Source organism: Charadrius vociferus, unplaced genomic scaffold, assembly GCF_000708025.1.
Source record: "Charadrius vociferus isolate BGI_N301 unplaced genomic scaffold, ASM70802v2 scaffold455, whole genome shotgun sequence".
In the NCBI taxonomy this organism is placed as follows: Eukaryota; Metazoa; Chordata; class Aves; order Charadriiformes; family Charadriidae; genus Charadrius; species Charadrius vociferus.
Window position 1 is genome coordinate 2,282,743 of NW_009648550.1, and position 19,138 is coordinate 2,301,880.

General features: G+C 37.8%; 1 protein-coding gene across 1 annotated transcript; it reads left to right on the top strand.

Moving 5' to 3' along the window:
• Positions 1-2,997: 2,997 nt before the first annotated feature.
• Positions 2,998-17,159, top strand: CFAP36 (cilia and flagella associated protein 36; the record flags this gene model as incomplete). The annotated part of the gene is made up of 9 exons (XM_009886017.1): positions 2,998-3,057; positions 3,992-4,093; positions 5,002-5,116; positions 6,097-6,184; positions 7,110-7,161; positions 9,050-9,176; positions 14,776-14,945; positions 15,366-15,521; positions 17,073-17,159. Coding segments are annotated over 9 exons (957 nt in total), but the record flags the coding sequence as incomplete, so codon positions are not given.
• Between the last annotated feature and the right edge of the window lie 1,979 nt (positions 17,160-19,138).

Sequence of the window (19,138 nt, forward strand, 5' to 3'; positions counted from 1 at the left end):
TCCTGCTGATTTGTTTCTACGTAAGAAATTGGAGGCACAAAGTAGAGAAATCACTTGTGGTAAATGATATTCCAAAGTATCGTTTGTGCTACAGAGTGCTGTTGGACAACTCTCAGAAGCCATTGAAAAAAAAGAAAAGGCTTAAGAAGTGTTACTGCAATGCTGGGGTTGCTAAGAAGCACAGTTAAAGAAATTTGAAGTTTTAGTTGCAAATATCTGTGCTATTCACTTTTCCTTTCTGTAAATGTACTGTGCTGATTCCACTGCTGTGGTTTTGATTTTGGTGTTTTGATTTTTTTTTTTTTTTTAAACTGAGGTATTTTGTCAGGACAGAATTCTTTTTTGTTCCCAAAACTTTTAGTCTTTGGGCTGAACAAGCACATTAGCAACATTTTGATTAATTGACAATAATTTGTGATACCTCAAAAGTAGAATTTGGGTTTTGGTAATTGGTGTGTAAGGAATTTATTTTGGAACTTACTTAGGCCAAGTCCTTGCACTTCAACTTATAAATGATCCTAATGGTTTTCTATCTGTTGATAATTGTTTGCTTTCTCTCTCTCTCTCTTCCTGGGGTCTTGATTAATTTCTCATGGCTTAACTAATTTCCTTTTATGTGGCTGTGAAACTGAAGTTAAATCCGTGGGTATGTATTTAAGGCGAGAGGGCTTTTCAGTTTTATTCAAATGTTCCCAGGTATTAATTGAAACATAATTTGGACATAGATAAGCCTGATAATAGTTCTGAGCACCAGAACATAAAGACAAGGTACAAAAGCGAACAGATATTGCTGCATGTGACTCCCAGTACAGAGCTGCCTTACCAGTCAGTGAGGACTGGGGAGAGAAAGAGAATTCCCTCGGGTTTGCTTCTGGCTGTTCTCCGCAAGGTGAAATGAGTCAGTGGCTCAGTCCAGCAGGGAGAACTCAAACTTGACTTAACTCTCATCCCGTTTGAGGGGTCCTAGGGAAGATTTTCAATTTTAAGAGGAAAATGATGAGTTTGTTTCCCAGGATATCTGAGTCCTCTGGCTTATCTTGGTATGGTGGTTCATCAGATCTTTGTTCCTGTCAGACCAAAGACTCTGTGCAAAAATATTAAGGAAAATAATGACTACATTACTGAGGAACCCTGACTCAAGAAAATCCAAGGTCTCCATTCAAAGTACTCCTTCATGCCACTCAACTCAGAGGAGATGCTGACTGCAGCTTGCGTTACTTGGCATTTAATTTCATCCCCTTTTCATTCAGAGCCTCAGAACAGATAGCAGCTTGTGCAGGCTTTGTGCACTCTACTTTCCATGTCGTCCTGCAGCTGTGAAAGGAAGAGGAAGAGGACTTGGAAGTATCCCCTTTGTAGTGTGAGGCTAGCTGTTGGTATGGACACTGACTGAGGAGTGACATCCCTGTGTCACCCCTCCTTCAGGTGCCCAGGGCAGAAAAGAACAGTAGGAGGTAGAAGGGAACAGATAAGACTAAGTTTGGGGTCTGCAAGAGCTATAAGGAAGATGGGAGATGCAGAAGACAATAGAGGAAGTTGTGTCTTCACACTCTTGGATTTGGTAATATCGTGGTTGTCATAGGAGCTGAATTTTTTTAGAGTAAGATTTATAGTACTTTTCCTACCATTTTAATTTATTCCTAGATATTTGAAAAGCTTTTCTTTTGTTTGTTTGGGTTCTTTTTTTTTTTTTAATCCCTTTATTAAAAAAATTTCCCTTGCGCAAAAATGAAACAAAAGCAAATGTTGGTTTTCCAGATTGCCATTTAAAAGTTTCCCTTGCTGATTTAGGGGCCCTGAACTGTTTGATTAGATTTCTATCATTGCATTGCTGTAAATTGTTAGAAAGGGATGCAAGTACTTTGTCTTGCATCACGCCTTATCAAGGTTCAGAGCGACATTGCCTTGGGGCTGTTACAGCTGGGAAATGATGCTCTCTAAAAGTCTCTCTTAAGTTTGTGGGAAAGTTATACTAGTTCAACGCGCATCAGTACCATCTTCCATCAGAGATGTCATATATATGTATATGTATGAAGAATAAATCACACTCATTCACCAATTTAAGCAGAATTCCTATTCTTGAAATTACTTCAAAGGACATACATGGGAAGTGACTTGTCCAACATGTAGTGGCTAAACTTGAAGGGGGTTAAGGAAGTCTTATTTCTAAGTCTCTGCTTTAATTGTTAGGTTTTACATTAACTGTGTTCATTGTTGACAAGATAAAAATGTAAATTAACAAAACCCAAACACCAGTTTTCAGTTTCTCTTTTTTCTCTGCTTCTTCCATCTATTCTGCAGTGTAGAGATCATTAGCTTGATATTTCCAGTCAGGAGTTCTTTGTATGAACTTATATGAATATGATTAATATGGCCTATACTATACAAATGCCCATTTTGTCTAAATCAGGATAGTTATAATTAAAAAATAACTTACCTACACCAGATATCCGCTTTGGGTTTATCTGTTTTTATGCAGGCAAGGTCTCCTTTTCCTGCATCACCTTGGCTTCTTGCTAAATGAATGGAATTTTAAAAAACTTGATTTAAGTCATTAATACATCCTCCACGTAAAATCCATGGAGAGAGAGAAATTTCCTGCTTTATGTATGTGATCATACATGTGTCTTAGAACAACCTTACACAAGTTCATATGGTAGTTCTTATATTAAATCTTACATTTTAGCGTACGTATCTGCTGAATCCTCAACTTGCTTAGAAATCTGCTTTTATTATGAAGATATGTTTTCCCAGTATTTTGAAATTTAATTACATCAAATTACCAAAAGTACATGCTTAGCCTGAATGTGTGGAAAAATACTTTTTTATTATTATTAATCATTGCCTATATTTTCATGTGATTAAATATATTACCTTGTAAAGGTTAATCTTTCTCTTTAAGGCATAAGTTAATTTGTGGTATGTATTTAATGTCCTAGTCCTTAAACACTAACTCCAAAATGTGTGTGTATTTTGGTTTTGTTTTTTACAGTTTTTGATGATGAAGAAGAAAGCAAGTTATCTTATACAGAAATTTATCAGGAGTATCAAGCTCTGGTGAGCATTATTCACTATTTGTGGTAGATTCTAAGAAATATAGTGTAAATTGTTAAATTAATATTTATATGAACTTCTAATTGTGTTATCTTTGTTACTTAGAATTTTCTAATATTGTCAGTTATAAGTGTTACTTAGAAATCCTTTTGAGTCATAGTTGTCGTATGCATTTTTAGGCTTAAACACCAGATACATAGAAAAGAAACTTTAACACATGGTAATATCTCTTATGCTGTGTTACGTACTCTTTATTAGAATTAATATATCCACTAATAATTTTAATTTCATTAAAATTGATATATCTGTACTTATAAGACTGATAATGTTCAAGTTAAAATGACAAATAGCACGATGTCTGAGAATGTGCATAACGTATTTTTTTCACTAATAAGTGTGGTAAATTATTTTTAATTAACTTTCAATTATCAGAAGAAACCTACAGATTTTTGAGGCATGCTTAAAATACCTATAAACCAATGTATGCAGATTTCTATAATATTTTTTTTTAACAAGGCTTGGTAATACTTGATGTTAAAAAGCATCAGCTGAATAAATAGACCAACATCCATTTTTGCTCTGACCCTGAAGGGTTTCAGTCACACAGACTGGCAAAAAGCCTTTTACCTACAGGGCAAAAAATGATGAGGAATACTAGCCAGTAGTCTGGGGAAGAGGTAGAGAAGTGAGATTCTTGGAAAATGCAGAAAGTAAGTTAAGTAATAATCAGATTTAGCAATAAAAATGCTTATTTTGAACAGTTAATGAAAGTAAATAAAGCCTGAGATATCATAAAAATCAGTTATGCTATTGCAATGATTTTCCTTTGAGTTTAAAAAATACAATGTCAGCAGAAAAGAATATATAATTATGAAAAAAGATCATATGATTCTTAGGGATAAACCTCTTAGAAAGTAAGGCTTATACTTTTTTACAGGTTGAAAAATTATTAGAAGACTATCTTAAAGAAGTTGGAATTAATGAAGAGAAATTTCAAGAAGCTTTTTCATCTCCTCTTGCAAGGACACACACTTCACAGGTAAGTTTTCATTTGTTTAGGAATATATAGATTTAATTTTTAGCTTTTTATTTTCACCAATATCGCAGGGTGAAGATGAAACTTTGAAAAGTTTTCTTGTTAAAACTGTAACTGTCTAAAACATAATGTGTTTGTTTATGTTATGAACATTGACCAGAAAAATGTCCATCTTGAAAATACTGACAGGTATTTGTGTGGTATTAGACACCTTTTGAGATTCATTTTCTATGCTTTGTATTTTCTAAAACAAGCCACTAAGCTTAGGGTGTTTCTGCCACTTTTATTTGCGTGTCTGTCAGCTCTATGGTAGTCTTCAGTCTGTTTACACTAGCAGACGAACTTGAAGATTAGAACAATAGACATATTCCGTAAAAGATATTTTCCTCTGAATTTATAATAAAACAGTAAAATCTGTAAGATCGTTGGTCTTGAGAACAGAAGGCACTGTTAGCCAGCCCTTCACCTGCTCAAAGATATCTTTTAGAATTGACTCTGGTGTATTGGGCAGAGGAGTGGGAGCTTCTGCCGCCAGTTTAAATTGGGCTTTGTTGACATATCTCCTACTAGATGTGTAACAAGCTGCTTCAGAGTGCATATTCCTCACACAAGCTTACACATTTGTTCAGGAAGTCAAATGAATTGCAGTTGTAAACTTACACTGGGAAACTCCCCAGCTTTTGTGATAATATTATTGTAGACATGTTGATCTAAAGACATAAACCATCAAATTCTTTTCTTGACTATTCGCTCAACTTGTATCTCTGGAAAAATAGACAGATAGGAGAATTAAATATAATTATTAAAAACATGCTCCACAGAATGTAAATCTTAATATAATTTCAAGCAGACTGAGATGGTTATGATTTCTCTAGGGTTTTTAATTTTATGCGTTATCTTCCCTCCCATAGGCCATTTTGCAAACAGTGTTGGCAGCAGAAGATTTTAGACTATTTAAAAACATGATGGTGCAGAAAAATATTGAAATGCAATTGCAAGCTATTAGAATCATTAAAGAAAGAAATGGTAAGAAATGGTAAATACGGGGTTTCACTTTTCTTCATCTTTTTAGCGTTCTCTTGATGACTATGTAATCTATTCATAAATGAGTATAGAATACTGGTTCGGTTCCAGTTCAAGTTAGTGGAAAACATTTAGTTGATTTTACTGGGACCAGGATTTCAACACTTAGTTCTTAGCTTGTATTCTCAGTGACATCTGTCTATATTCCTTTCTAGATTATCAGATTTTACAGTTCTGTTTGCCTAATTTTTTCTGTGAAACTTGACTTAGTTTTTTGTTAGAGAATTTCAGTGATAATTTTGAGTGTTAAAGCAATTATATCAGTTCATCAACAGTGACAATATTGATAGTTTGAATTATGCTACTTGCATAGCAATGATGCTGTACTATCTGCCATGCTTAATTTGCAATTCACACTGTAGAGCTGTGTTTGAAAAACCCATATAGAAAGCAGAAGTCATGGATTTCATCATGCTAATACATGCATGCTTTTAAGGAAGAGAGAATAATTTACACCTAACTCTGCTGCTCTGTTGATGTTTCTGAAAAGATTTTCATCTAACCACTCCTTTCTTCCATGTCTTTAGTTTCACCATTTTGGTTTTTCTTCTTAATGCATGCATGCTTTTTCAGAGAATAATTTTTAAATTTCAACTTTCATATAACAGCCAAATTTGCAAATGGTTCATTAGCCATGGCTGAATTGCAGTCTCTAGGAAATACCATATAATGGTCAATTCAGAGTGTGGCTTATGCTTTATCCTTAGGTCCATAGTTCAGGACGTTTCAGGAACCTTTGCCTTTTTGCTACTAGCAACTCAACGCCCAGGATCTAGAATCTTTTTGGAAACAGTTACAGAGAGGAAGAATCAGATAGTTTGCACTTTCTTTTTTTCTCCTCTCTGCCTTGAAGAATGATGCCAAATGGAGTACAAAATAATTTTCTTCAGAGTAATGCATAAATTTTGCCTTTTTTTTAATAGGTGTGTTGCCTGACTGTTTGACAGAGGGTTCAGATGTATTCACCGAAATAGAACAAGAAGAAATGAAAATACTGAGAGAGGTTCTAAGGTAAAAAATGAATCAGTCCTACTCTGTACATTATTTAAAAATAAAAAATAAAGGTATGTAGGGCCTAATTCTTCCAGCCTTTTCCTGGAAACTGCGTTCATCTTGCAGATGACATGAATGTTCTTGTCAAAATCCTACCTAAGAGAAAATGAATGCTGCTAGACAGTGGGTATGATCAGGAATATTTAAAGACTGCAAGATAATGGCTGCGCCATGATGAACTGTCTTGGTGATGCATGAAATGATGTGCAACTTTAAGAGCCCCATCATTTCCATTCTCCCTGAATCTCCAGGTAGACCTAAACTTAGACCTGGGTCAGATGTCTCTGGACAATAGGAGCGCACTGGCTGTAATCCATTGGGGGAACACCCTAAACGTTAAAGCCTTGGAAAGGCAAACTCTACTTTTGCAGTAGGCTTTATTCCTTTCTACAGCTTCCTCCTTAGTCGTGTTCAATGACTGTTGCTGTGATCTAAGAAGATATGCGAGGACTGATAGATTCTATAGATTCTCCTCCACTCCCAGTTCACATATATATAAACATAATCTTAAACAAATCGTAGCAGATTAATCCGTACGTGTTATGTTAAATTATGCTATTTTCCCTCTGTATTCCGTAAATACTTCCCTTCCTGTCTTTAAATGAGCAAATGAAACAAGGCATAGATAGGCCCTGGAAATTCTTACACAATAATTTTTGCACAAGGAAAGACAGACTGAGGATGGTGGGTTCTCTGTGTTTATCATAATTATTTGTTTCTATTAGGAGTGCATTTTTATTGAAGTCATGGAAGTATTTTGGATACTAACAAATTCATATTGTCTTGTAATTGTTTTGATAGTCCTCAAATATTTAAGCGGTGCTAAATTTACCTAAAAGGCACTAAAGAAGTTTTGAGTATTTACTTGTATTTTGTGTTACAGAAAATCCAAGGAAGAATATGAAATAGAGCAAGAAAAAAAGAGGACTGAAGAAGTGAGTATCTTACCTTTCCAGATGAGTTGTGTTGATGATTGAGAAATACTCTGATATTCCTATCCTGTGTGTCAATTTAAGGCAAAATGTACCATCCCAGGCAAACAAAAGGTCTGCCAGGAAGGTCTTACTGACATTTCTTTTTGAAAGGTCTGTTCTGTTGTTTATGTTTTTCTTGATGGTATCGTTGACACCGATGCTATACGTGATACCATTAACCATCAGTCATTTGGTGGAGCTCATACGATATGCATATTCCCTCTTCAGTATCTGAATTCTAAAATCCTGGTAACGGATGTCAAGCTTTCAGATCCAGAGAACATTTGAATTACTAATATTGTCAAGATCAAAGAAACTTCAAAGTATAAGCTTCTTAGAGATTACAGCATTCATAATCCTTCAGGAATTTTAAGGATCATTTCATAGAGAGTATAGTTATTCATTAAGTCTGCACAATACTGCCAGAAACTAATCACTAGGAACCAGAAATCCTCTCCAAGTTAGACCATCGCTTGGTCTCCAGCAGAGTAAACGATGGAGGAAGGTAACTGAATGTAACCAGGGACTGGCTAAATTGCCATTCATTCAGCAACTGAGAAACAAATTAAAATTGAAATCAACTACAATGAAAGCATGGCATTAAACCTCCTCTTCACTGGGAAAACATTTAAACATTGGTGGAATTGTAGGCTGTTTCAAAAGGGAGCAGATTTGCTCTTCTATTCTTTTCTGTCATTAGGAAATTAAGCATACTGAATTTGAAAAGAGAAAGCACTGTTTCTTCAACCTGAACTGACAAAGGAAACTGCCTAGAGACCAAATGTAGCTACTACGAGAGGTTGACACTATTTCCAGTCCTACTCCAGTTCAAACCCATGATAGGTGCAGATGACAGCTATGCTGCTGAGTGCAAGTCCTGAACAGTTGGGATATTCTACCAAATTAAACCTCTCTCCCAGTGTCTGACACTGTAGAAAAGTGGTGACAAAACTTTTCTTTCCCATATTAAATTATAGATTCCGGGAAATTCTGGATTTCTCCTGGATTTCTTACAAAACAACTAGGAAAATCAAGGGTGGGCTCATTTTAGGAATTCAAGTTGTATTAAGATGCAGGTTTATCCAAATTTTATAGACCAGCTAAGAATATCTATATTGTTGATAAACAAGCCAGATTGCAGAGGCCCCAGTCCAATTCACCTGGACAGAGATGATAGTTATTGTTCAATAATATGTTTTTGTTAGAGAATGTTTTAATACATAAACATTTGGTATTTTGAATGCTGGGGAATTCTGACATGAATTAAGTGGTTAATGAACAGTGTAGACATTTTCTGGAGAAATCCCAGCTGGCCTTACTATTTTCAGAGGTGGCTTGCATTGTCAAGGTTTCCCAGACAAGTGCAGAAGTGAAACAATAGTGTCAGAGATTATCCAGACCTGTTGTTTCCATTCAATTGAATATTCCTCCGTTTCTGGTATATGTGCCTCGTTCTCTTACTGTATTGTATTTCCCTGGTAGACAGAGGTCTGCTTGAAAGTCACAGGCAAAATGTGGCAAACCCCCCCCCACGTTATCTATTTCTAACTGGGAAACAAAATACCAATTTACTTCATATTCTAAATTCTGATTGTTGGTTAGGGAACAGGTTTTGAACTAAAAAAAAAAAGCTGACTTATGACTATAAGCCACTAAGAACATTCCTATTAGTAAAACAGAACAAGTGGTTTGCTTTTGTTGACTTTTAGCCGTGCAGCATGTAGTGTAAACAACACAATTTTAACTGAAAGTTCTTTTGGGAGCTTTCTTTGTGTTGACAGTTTAATGCCTGAAGTACAGTGCCAGGAAATGTAATGCTTGGTTTTGTTTGTTTGCTTTTCAATTTAAGGCACGTGATAAACTTAAATCACCTGATGTTACCTGCAGTTTTCCAGGAGATTCAAAAGAAGCTGTAAAAGTTAAGAAGTCCACTGAGGGAGCTGATGATTCTGAAGAAACTCCTAAATTTCCATTAGGTAATTTTATGGGAAAGTGCAATATGATACTGTTGTCAAACTATTGAAGAGTCCACTCATATGAAGATTTTAAGAACTTGGCTGGATAAGGCTGCAAGTAAACCATCCTGGCTTTGAAGTTAGCCCTGCTTTGAGCAGGGTATTTACACTAGGTGGCCTACAGAAGTGCCTTCCAACCTGAGTTCCTTTGTTATTCAGTAGTGGTATAAGTCATCTCCAACTGGAGGAGAAATACACGAGTCTAAGACCAGTTTTTATCTTTCAATTTACTGTGCATATGCTGCCATTACTGTTAAGAACAGTAAGTTCCCTATAACTAATTATGAATTATTTACTCAAATTATCATTTCTCTCCCTGTATGTGGCCATTATAGATTTAATTTACAATTGTACAACATTTCTTGATAGCAGTCAAATATTTCTGAAGGAACCAACTGTTAACCAACTGTTAAGATTCATTCACACTGAATTGTCAGACTACCAAACTGAATCTTTCTGCCTTTGGTTTAGATTTTTGTTACTCATTTTAATCTTTTCCATTTTATTTCTTTGGTTTTGAGTGGGATTTTGACACTTACCAACGTACAATGCCAAGGAGAGCTCTTTCAAGTAGTCTTGAACTTTACCTAAGTTTTGTGGTGAAAATTGTCTGAATTGTTTTGTAAGGGATTATTTACTGGGAATCACTGGTTGTGATGGAGGTGCTCTTGGTATGTTTATGTTGCAGGTAAAGCACAAGGGTGCTGACCTGTTCAGGAAAGCAGAAAAATTCTTAGGTGAAAAGAAGCATTATGTGTGTATATGTGTGTATACATGCACACACACATATAGGTAGGTATGTATATACGCACACATATCTCTATATGTATAGGTATATGTAGGTGGTCTTCAAAACCAGGTTGCATCTTAGTGGGATTTGCTCTCTTATGAGTTTGTGAAAAATTTGTAACGATATTCTAAGGTCACTTCCAAGAATATAACTCCGACTTTGGGAAATAATAGTCTGTGCTGTCTTTAGTTACATTTTTCCTGTGTCTTGTACTTGCCTTTGTATGCATTCACACTGGAAGTTTTCATATCGCAGACACTTGAGCTGGATACTTTTAGCCTTGGTAGTACCTTTGGGGGCATACCTGCTCCTTGCTTTTTCATTTGATGGCCATTAACAGATGAGGTGGTTGTAGGACCCTCACTTCTTTTAAATTCTTTCACATTAGGAAACTTAAAGAATAAATTGTGTCACTGACCTTTTAAATATCTTTTTAAATCTCTTCCCCCTCTTTTATCCCTTCTATCCTTCTGCTGCGGTTTTGTTACATTTATTTGAACTGTTCTTCTTTCCTTTCCACCCTCGGAAGTATGCAGAAGTCCTGCAGGTACACTCACATTCTTCTCTTCTCCCAGCCCGCTTTTACTCCTCTTATTTTTGCATAGTTGTGCCACCTTACAATGGCACCACGAAACTATGTCTATGCTGCAGTAGCTGTTTTCCTGTTTCAGGAGGAAGGTGCATGCCTAGCAAGTGTTCTGTCTGCAGAACTTAATCCTGTGCTTGAGAGACAGGAGATCTTTGAGCTCAGGGGTCAAGACTTCTTAGCACTAAGTGCAGCCCTTCTTCTGTGATGTCCAAATGCCTGCTTAGCTGGTGCTGAGCATTCGCATGCTCTTTAAATGCCAAAGAAGAGACAGGCCTACAAAAGGTTTCAGTTCCTTGGAAATCATCTTCATCCTTGTAGAACTGGCATCTTGTGGCAGCATAGCTGTCCAAAGAGGCTACTGAGAAAGTTTGTCACAGCTTATCCTCCAGTATCACCTTTTGGAAAAGTGGTTTCGGGTAGTGGTGGCAAAAATCAAGAAGAATCTGTACTGGGGAATCTTCTTCCAGACCCCTTTCTCACACAGAACCACGGACTGGCCTCCAGACCAGGCTGTTACTACCTGCTTCCAATACATGGGCTCCCAACTAAAGGTTTGCCTTGGATAATGGGATCATATCCTCTGCTTGCTTCCTCTTGGTTCCAGGTACAACACTGGGAATGGAAACAGCAAGAGCCTTTCACTAACAGTTTATGCCTCTGTAGGGTGGCAGAAGAGCTGCTCTCTTCTCGCCTCGGTCAGTCCCTGACCCTCACAGTCCACCAGACCTGTGCTGGCATGTTCTCACTCCCAGGGCCCCATTACCGAGGAACAGGACAGCTGGTCTTTCCCAACGTGAGGACAGGGAGGAATCTGATACCTAGGGAGTATCGGCTGCCTTGGCAACATGGCCCTTGGACGAACCAGTTCTTGTAGTCAGGAAAAGGAAGAACTCTTCCTTTGTTTTTCATTCCCTCCAGTCTGCCCTACATTTCTCTTCCCTCAGATACACAGTGGTTTTGTTATCTTTTGCTACTTCCCTTTCACCTTGAGACCCAAGATTGCAGTTTGTGGGATCCTTAAAAGTTTTCCACTGTACAATGAATTGTAATTTAATGGTGGTTGCCTTAATTTTCTTAACCTCACTTTGGTGAGGCCCTTACAAATAGCTTACAGATTAGAGCTTGCAAAACCATTCCACCAGTACTTTGACCACCCAACTTGTTTTACTACAGAGAGATCAGAAGAGTGAATTTCATAATAAAGGTCATGCTCAACACCTCGGAGTGCAAGTGACCTTCCAGCATTCTCAGAGGACATTTCCCTTTCTGGGTACCTGCAGGGCAGCTGCTGCCAAAGTTGCACTCGTGTTTGCTCTGAGCTGCATGTGTCACGCAGATAAGAAGGATGCAGCATCTGCTGGAGCAGTCCTGGGTGCTTGTACTTTGAGAAGATTCCGAAGTAATTGTCCACATGGAAAAGAGTGTTGCTTAGTCACCCACAGCGTGAATGTACATGTAGACAAGTTCTCAAAGGAAAAAACATGTTACGTCCCAGTAACTCTTTGAGATGTGCTGTCTATTTGTACGTTCACTCTCCACCCGCCTTCCCTTCTCTTCCCAGTATCTTTTCAGGTTTGCGGGTTAAGTGACACTGAGGGTCCTATGATCACATCCTACAGGCACTGCTAAGACACAAACACCTCCAGCTTGAGTGTTTGCGATATGGACAGCAACAGTGTAAATTTACATACACACAACACATTTGAAAGAACTGCTTTCTGGTGAGTAGCTTTCCTTAACCATACTGTTGGTTATGGCATAGGTATTTGGCATGCAGTGTGTGGATTTTTGTTTTGTTTTTTTTTTTTCCTCTGCTTTCTAATCACAGAGCTACAGTGGGAGGATTTTTTCTAGCCATTGAAACTCTGACCTCTCACAGTGCCTCTAAGAACTTTTATCCATCACAAGACATTATTTGGAGCATTGAGACTTCCAGCAGACATATTTCAGTGAAATGCAAATTCTTCAACTTGACCTTTTTTTACATTTCTGTCCAAGTTTGTTTTCTGTATTTTGAATAACAACTTGGATATTATGGATAGACTCAAACTGACTGAATACAGTAAAACTGGTATTTCCCTACCTGTATTCTTGCATCTATATGGATATTTTCAGGCATATTTTAAAGCAGTCAAAAGCCTCTTCATTTTTAATAGAAGAATAGTAGGAGCAGCAACTTACCTCACATGGGAATAGTTGTAGGTCAAGTAAAGAGAAGTCTTAGTGAAGTTCTGAAATCAGACCCTGCTCTTATAGTTTGAGAAACCCACAGTAATTTGTTGTCGTTTAGACAATTATTCTATCACCTGATGCCCCCTCCCCACTCAGGAAGGGGAATCGGGGGAAAAAACAAGGAAACCTGAGGGCTGAAATATAAACAGATTTAGCAGAATAAGACTAGATAATTAACATTAATAACACTAAAGAACCAATATTGATCCCAATACCAGTATAAAATATACAAGGATTTTACTTAGCTAATTCCATCAGTAGGAAGCTGTGCACTCCCAGCAGTGGACAGCAAATGTTGGACACTTTGAGTGCTGCGGCTTCAGGTGGAAGGGAAGGCCTCAGGGGTCCAGCACCAGGGCAAGAAGTTCTCAGGATCACAGCCATCAAGGAAGAGAGGGCTTTGCAGCAAACTTTCTAATTTATATTGAATGTGATGTTCATGGTATGAAATAATCCTGTTAGCCAGCTTGGGTCAAGTGCCTGGGTCTCATTCCTCCTCATCCCTGCATTTGGCTAGCTCAAAAACACTGAGACCTTGAAACCCACATACCATAGCTGGCTATAACGTAAGTATTTTCACAAATTCAGATGTATTAGTCCTGTGTCACTTAAACCAGGACACCTGCTCTACAGTCCAGTGACTGGAGAGGCTTTGACTCAGACATCAGTAATTAAGATGCCATCTCGGACACCATGCAGTTCAGTGGGATGCAAGGCAAACCTGTCCTTGGTACGTGCAGACATACGAAAGGCACAGCTGGAATCAGTACAGGGTTACTTTTCTTTGTCAGCACAGGCAGCATTTGTCCAAGAAAAAATCAAAAGGTGAACAGGGTATTGTGCAGGACTGCTATCTTGCACAAGGTGAGGGACTAGACAGAGTGTGGAAGACACCAGACATTGTCCAAGCCTTGGTTGTGCATGGCTGCCCAGAGCTCCTCTGGCACCCACCAGCCACCTTGTCTGGGGCTCTGAGCCCTGCCAGTGTTCCCACTACACCCTCACACTGGGGCAAGGCTAGTTCTGAAGAGAAGTAACTGAGCTGTGTCCATGTAATGCTTCGTACCTCTTGAGCTTCGCTTCCCCCCTCTCCTGTACAAGTTCACTTAAATACATTCTTTTCTGATTCCTTTCTCTGAAGCTGAAAGCTGAACCAGTACACTTGTACTTAGAGTTAGCTAAAGTGAACCTTACAAGCTGCTGACTACTGGCTCAGCTTGCCAAGACAGAAATTGAAAGTACAATCTCAATATGAACTGACTATTGGGATACTGAATATGAAGTTACATTCCAAGCATTTGACAATAACTTACAATTCATTGCAGTAGAGGTACTTATGATGTAAAGCTTTATTTTAAGATCTAAAGCAGCCTGGAGAAGAGAAGGCTCCGGGGAGACCTTATAGCAGCTTTCCAGTATCTGAAGGGTGCCTACAAGAAAGCTGGAGAGGGACTTTTTAAAAGGGCATGTAGTGATAGGATGAGGAATAATGGCTTCAAACTGGAAGAGGGGAGATTTAAATTAGAAGTCAGGAAGAATTTTTTCACTGAGGGTGGTGAGGCACTGGAACAGGTTGCTCAGAGAAATTTTTGAGGCCCCATCCCCGAAGGTGTTCAAGGCCAGGTTGGATGGGGCTTTGAGCAACCTGGTCTAGTGGAAGGTGTCCCTGCCCATGGCAGGGGGGTTGGAAGTAGATGATCTTTAAGGTCCCTTCCAACCTAAACCATTCTATGCTTCTATGACTTAATTGCTTTTATAGTGCAAATACAATATCTATGTTTTTTGAAAGAAAGTTTTATTGATAAGAAGTGGAGAAATGTGATTTTTTTTTTGTTGTTTCCTGTTTCTTCTGATGAAACATCTGTATATTGGAAAAAACATCAATTTATATTTTTATTTGGGATACTTCTATTCTTTCTAATTGTTTTCTCTGTAAAATTGCTGTTTAGAGGAATCTCGGAAATCTGCAAGGGAAGACTTAAAACCTGTACGCCCGTTAAAAAAAGGAACAGAAAACTTACCTCAGCCGTCTTCTACCAAAGGAAAAGAAGACATTAAGAAAAAGTCAGCTGGGAAATGTTCAGAAAATGCAGCACAAAAAGCTGGGATGAAAGGACCTGTAAGTTCAAAACAAAAAAGAAACCTCCCAAACGAAGAACTAGAATGCAAAAAGACAGGATTACATTTAGAATATATATTTAAGATAGTATTACATGGAAATATATTTTTTTCCTTTATTGTGATCAGGTGGTTTTGGCTTGGGTGGGTTTTTTTAAACCAGCACGCAAACACTTTTATAGTATTCACCAGTTTAATTTGCATAAAATTCAGATCATTCTAGTTTTAGAACAGAATTCAGCATTCAGCCTTTGTGCCCTGATAATTTCTTAGTGGACGGCTCTGGCTTGAAACTTCAACTTGGATTTTCTTCAGCTAGTAATTTTGGAGGCAAATATGATGTAAATGCTTTTATCTCACAAGTACATAACATGCATACCAAAAATTAATTTCAAAATGTATTCTAACAAAAATATTCCAGAATTTGTCAGAACTTGAAGAACAGCAGCTGAAGCAACGAGAGGACTACCTAAAGAAAAAACGAGATATGCTGATGGCTACAAAGAAGGAGTCAAGAAATAACATTCTGTTACCAACAAACACTGAGCAGAAAGAAGAGGAATCACCTCCTAAAGAGGTGAAGGATTCAAACATTTTAATCATCCTGACCACTTTATAAAAAGCACAGATTACTTCAGTGAAGATGTAAATGTTGTTGATTAATATTGTAGCACGATAAAAAAAAAAAAGTGGTGGAAGTAGGAAGTATTTTCAAGTTACTGTTTTTGCAGACGCCCATAGGCTAGAAGTTTTAGTGGTTAAGTTGGCATTATTTTGCTGCAGTATCATCAAATCTGCATGATTAATTTAAGTTTATGCATGGCTAAAATACTGGCTTTCTCCTAATCTGTGACCTACTATTTGGGCTGCCTTAAATCCCTAGGATTTTTTTTTTTTGGTCCATCTGAAGTGGGAAAAACATTTTTCTTTTGCAAAGTCTTATTTTACAGAGGTAACAAATCTGCTCTGTTCTTTTGACCTCTTTTGAGAGTTTTGTGCCTATTTCAAATGATGTAATCCTTAACTTCTATCTATCCGCTGCTGGAATAGAAGCGACACGATGAGGATACAGGTTAGCAAGACAAGGCACTCTGAAGGGTGGATGCTGCTGTCTACCCAGTTGCCTCCAACAGAAAAAAACAAGTCTGGGGGAGGGTTGGAGGCACAGGACACAATGAGAATGGTGCACTGTTGGAAGAGGTACAACTGGCAGTGAACCCGTTCTTCAATGTCTTTTTTTACCCAAAGGTGTTCTCTGTTCAGAGATGTGTGTGAAGTTATGTAGTAAATTAACTGGTATGTTCCCTGACTTAAAGCAAGTGCTAAAATCACCAGAATCCACTATGGGGATGATAGAAAACCTAGTTGGGGAAAAAAAGTAGTAGTTTCTCTTCCCCTATAGGGAAAAGCCCAGCCATAAAAAAAAAAAACAAACTAGAATCCTATGACAGGATAAAAGACCTCTATTTTGGTAGAGCTTATCAGAAAAAAAAAAAAAAAAGCCCAATTCTTTTTTGTTAATCTGACTTAATTCATTTGCCACAAATAGGTCTGATCTACATTTATATGAAAAGAAGTGCTTGAAAACACTAAACACAAATAAGAAAACTAGTGTAAGACTGTAAAACCCCCACAAAACAATGTGGTAACAGTTACGTTCAAAAAAAAAAAAAATTAAAATAGGTGCTCTGTAAAGAAGAGCAGTGATTTTTAAGAGCAGAGATCTTCTGTTGCCCCAGGTATTTTTCAGAGTTGCTGAGCATTTTACTATGCTCAGAACATGCCTAAAATACTGTTGATTGGGGAACTTCCAGAGCAACTAAGCAGCACCAGTTGAATTTGAGGATAGTCCTCTCAAGAAGGTTGGTACAGTGCAGTGGAAAAAAGGCAAATTGCTGTAAAAAGCCAGTTATCCACATCAAATAATTTTTTTCTTTACAGTCATTCTGGAGAGCAAGTGAGTTTGAAGGACTGTTGCTGCAGCCGCAGGTTTGCAAGTGATGTTACTTGCAAACATCAGAGAAACGATGTGAGCTAGCTGATATGGCTCACGTGTTCTGTTAGCAGTCAGGGTACCTACCAGGAAAGCCACGCAGTTTCTTGCAGTGTTTTTTCATTCTGTTTTTAGGAAATGTCAGAAGAGAAGCAAAGACTACTACAGAAGAGGAAAATGCTTGCAGAAAAACTAAAAGAAGAAGTTATTAATAAGCGGTAATTAAGAAGCTCATTGCACAACCCCAAAACATAAGTATGTTTTTAGAATAAATTATTTATATAATAATTGAATGGATTTGTTTTCCAACATGATACTTAGTTTTATAGACCTTTCAGAGAGGCAACTTGGTACTCATATATAAATATTTAAAATTACACCGAAATACACTAAGAACACCTATTTTCCAGAATGCTCAACAGTGAAGCCATTTAACATCCCTGCAGCGTACAGATTTTCTAAAGTACTGGCCTCAGCCACTTGATACTATGTAGAACAAAAGCAGGTATTGCGATCTGTCAAAATAATTCCTATGTGAATAGTTCTGAACACTTAGAAATTTTAACTTTATTTCTAAAATTATAGAACTTTGTTCCTTTTATTAGAATATTATAAACAAATTACTATTTTTCAGCTGTGCAATATAATAAAGTCTAATTTCACAAGGAAGTGCAACTATGACCATCTTATTTTTCAGAAAGGTAATGCAGCTCAGAGCGGAGACATTTACATGCTAATTCTGGATTACATTGCTTTACATACTTTTGTGGCAGTTTCCCAGTCCTTAGGTCCAATTTTGATCTTATGTCCAACTTTAAGTAAAAACAATTGCTTTAGTTAAAAAGTAAAAGCTAGGGATGTCACCAGCAATTCAGTTTCAAAGTAGCAGCCTTTAAAATCTTGTTTACCGGTTTGGCTCTGACAGACTTAAAGGAGGCAGGGCAGAGAGGCTGTCCTCTGCGCAGCCTCATTACACAGCTGCCTGCAACAGTAACTCACATTAAAAGAAACAACCCAACCAAGTCCAGTTTCATGTAACTTTTTATTAAAATAGCATTTATAACTGATACATGTTGGCAGATGTTCTTTTCTTTTCCAAAAAGAGTGGTAGTGGAAGGACCCCAGACATGGGAACAGGCGGAACCCACCAGGTAAGACTGGGAAACGGGGTGACAGCCCCAGACAAAAGCCAGTTAAAAAGAATGCTGTGTGTCACCTTCTACAGGGATTTTTTTTTTTTTTAAATGGGACATCTAATGCCACTTTACACAGTCTTTTTCTAGTAACTATAAAAATTCATTACATTCTTGTTTTTGCTGTAAAAAAACCCTCATGTTGGTCTGAATGTATTTTTTAAAGCTCCTGACAGTACTTCAGGGAAGAGCTGGGGTGGTGGGGAACAGAGTAAAGACTAACACGCTTCAGTCAGAGACCCTCAGAGAACTTGTTTTGGGTAGCTGTTAAAGAGAATCAGGACAACTCAGGTCCACAGACCAGGCGATGCATTTTCTCAGCCTCAGGTTAGTAAAGGCACATACTGCGTAACTCTGCTGCTCGAGTAGCACGTATAGCGCTGGAGGAAGTTAATCATTGTTACCGACGGAGAAAAAGGACTCATCAGGAAGAAACCCAGATGATGGTCAGCAGGAGGGCAAGCACACGGCGATGGCGCTGCAGCTGTGCTTTACCAGCAAACAACTCCTCGGATCCTCCGTGTTCAGAGCTGAGAGGGTGTTTCATCGCACAGGTGAGAAATCAGGAGTCCCGTCCTTGGCTGCCTGGAGCCCGCAAAGGGCAAACACCATTGTCCCCAGGTCCACGCACAGGAACTGTCATCCATCAGAATCCTTGTGTCTAGCTTACGTGTCGGTAAGAACTCACACGTTCCCTTTGGGATTTCATCTAGTGGTATGGAGTTACTCTGAAAACTGCATGGATAACTAATCTTAAAAAATATTCTCAAATGGCCACATTTAAAGTTCTGAGTTAACTTACCATGTACAACAAACCAAACAAAAGCAATCATTATGGAATTACAGGGTCACATTTTAATTCCTGAATTTTACAGTTCAGCATTAATATCACCACATGTATACAAATGGTGTAAAACAAGTACAGTGGTATTTTTAATACAAAATAAACTTCTGTTTTATGGAAAAAAAACTATACTTCATATCTACACAGACAGCCCATCTTTTTCC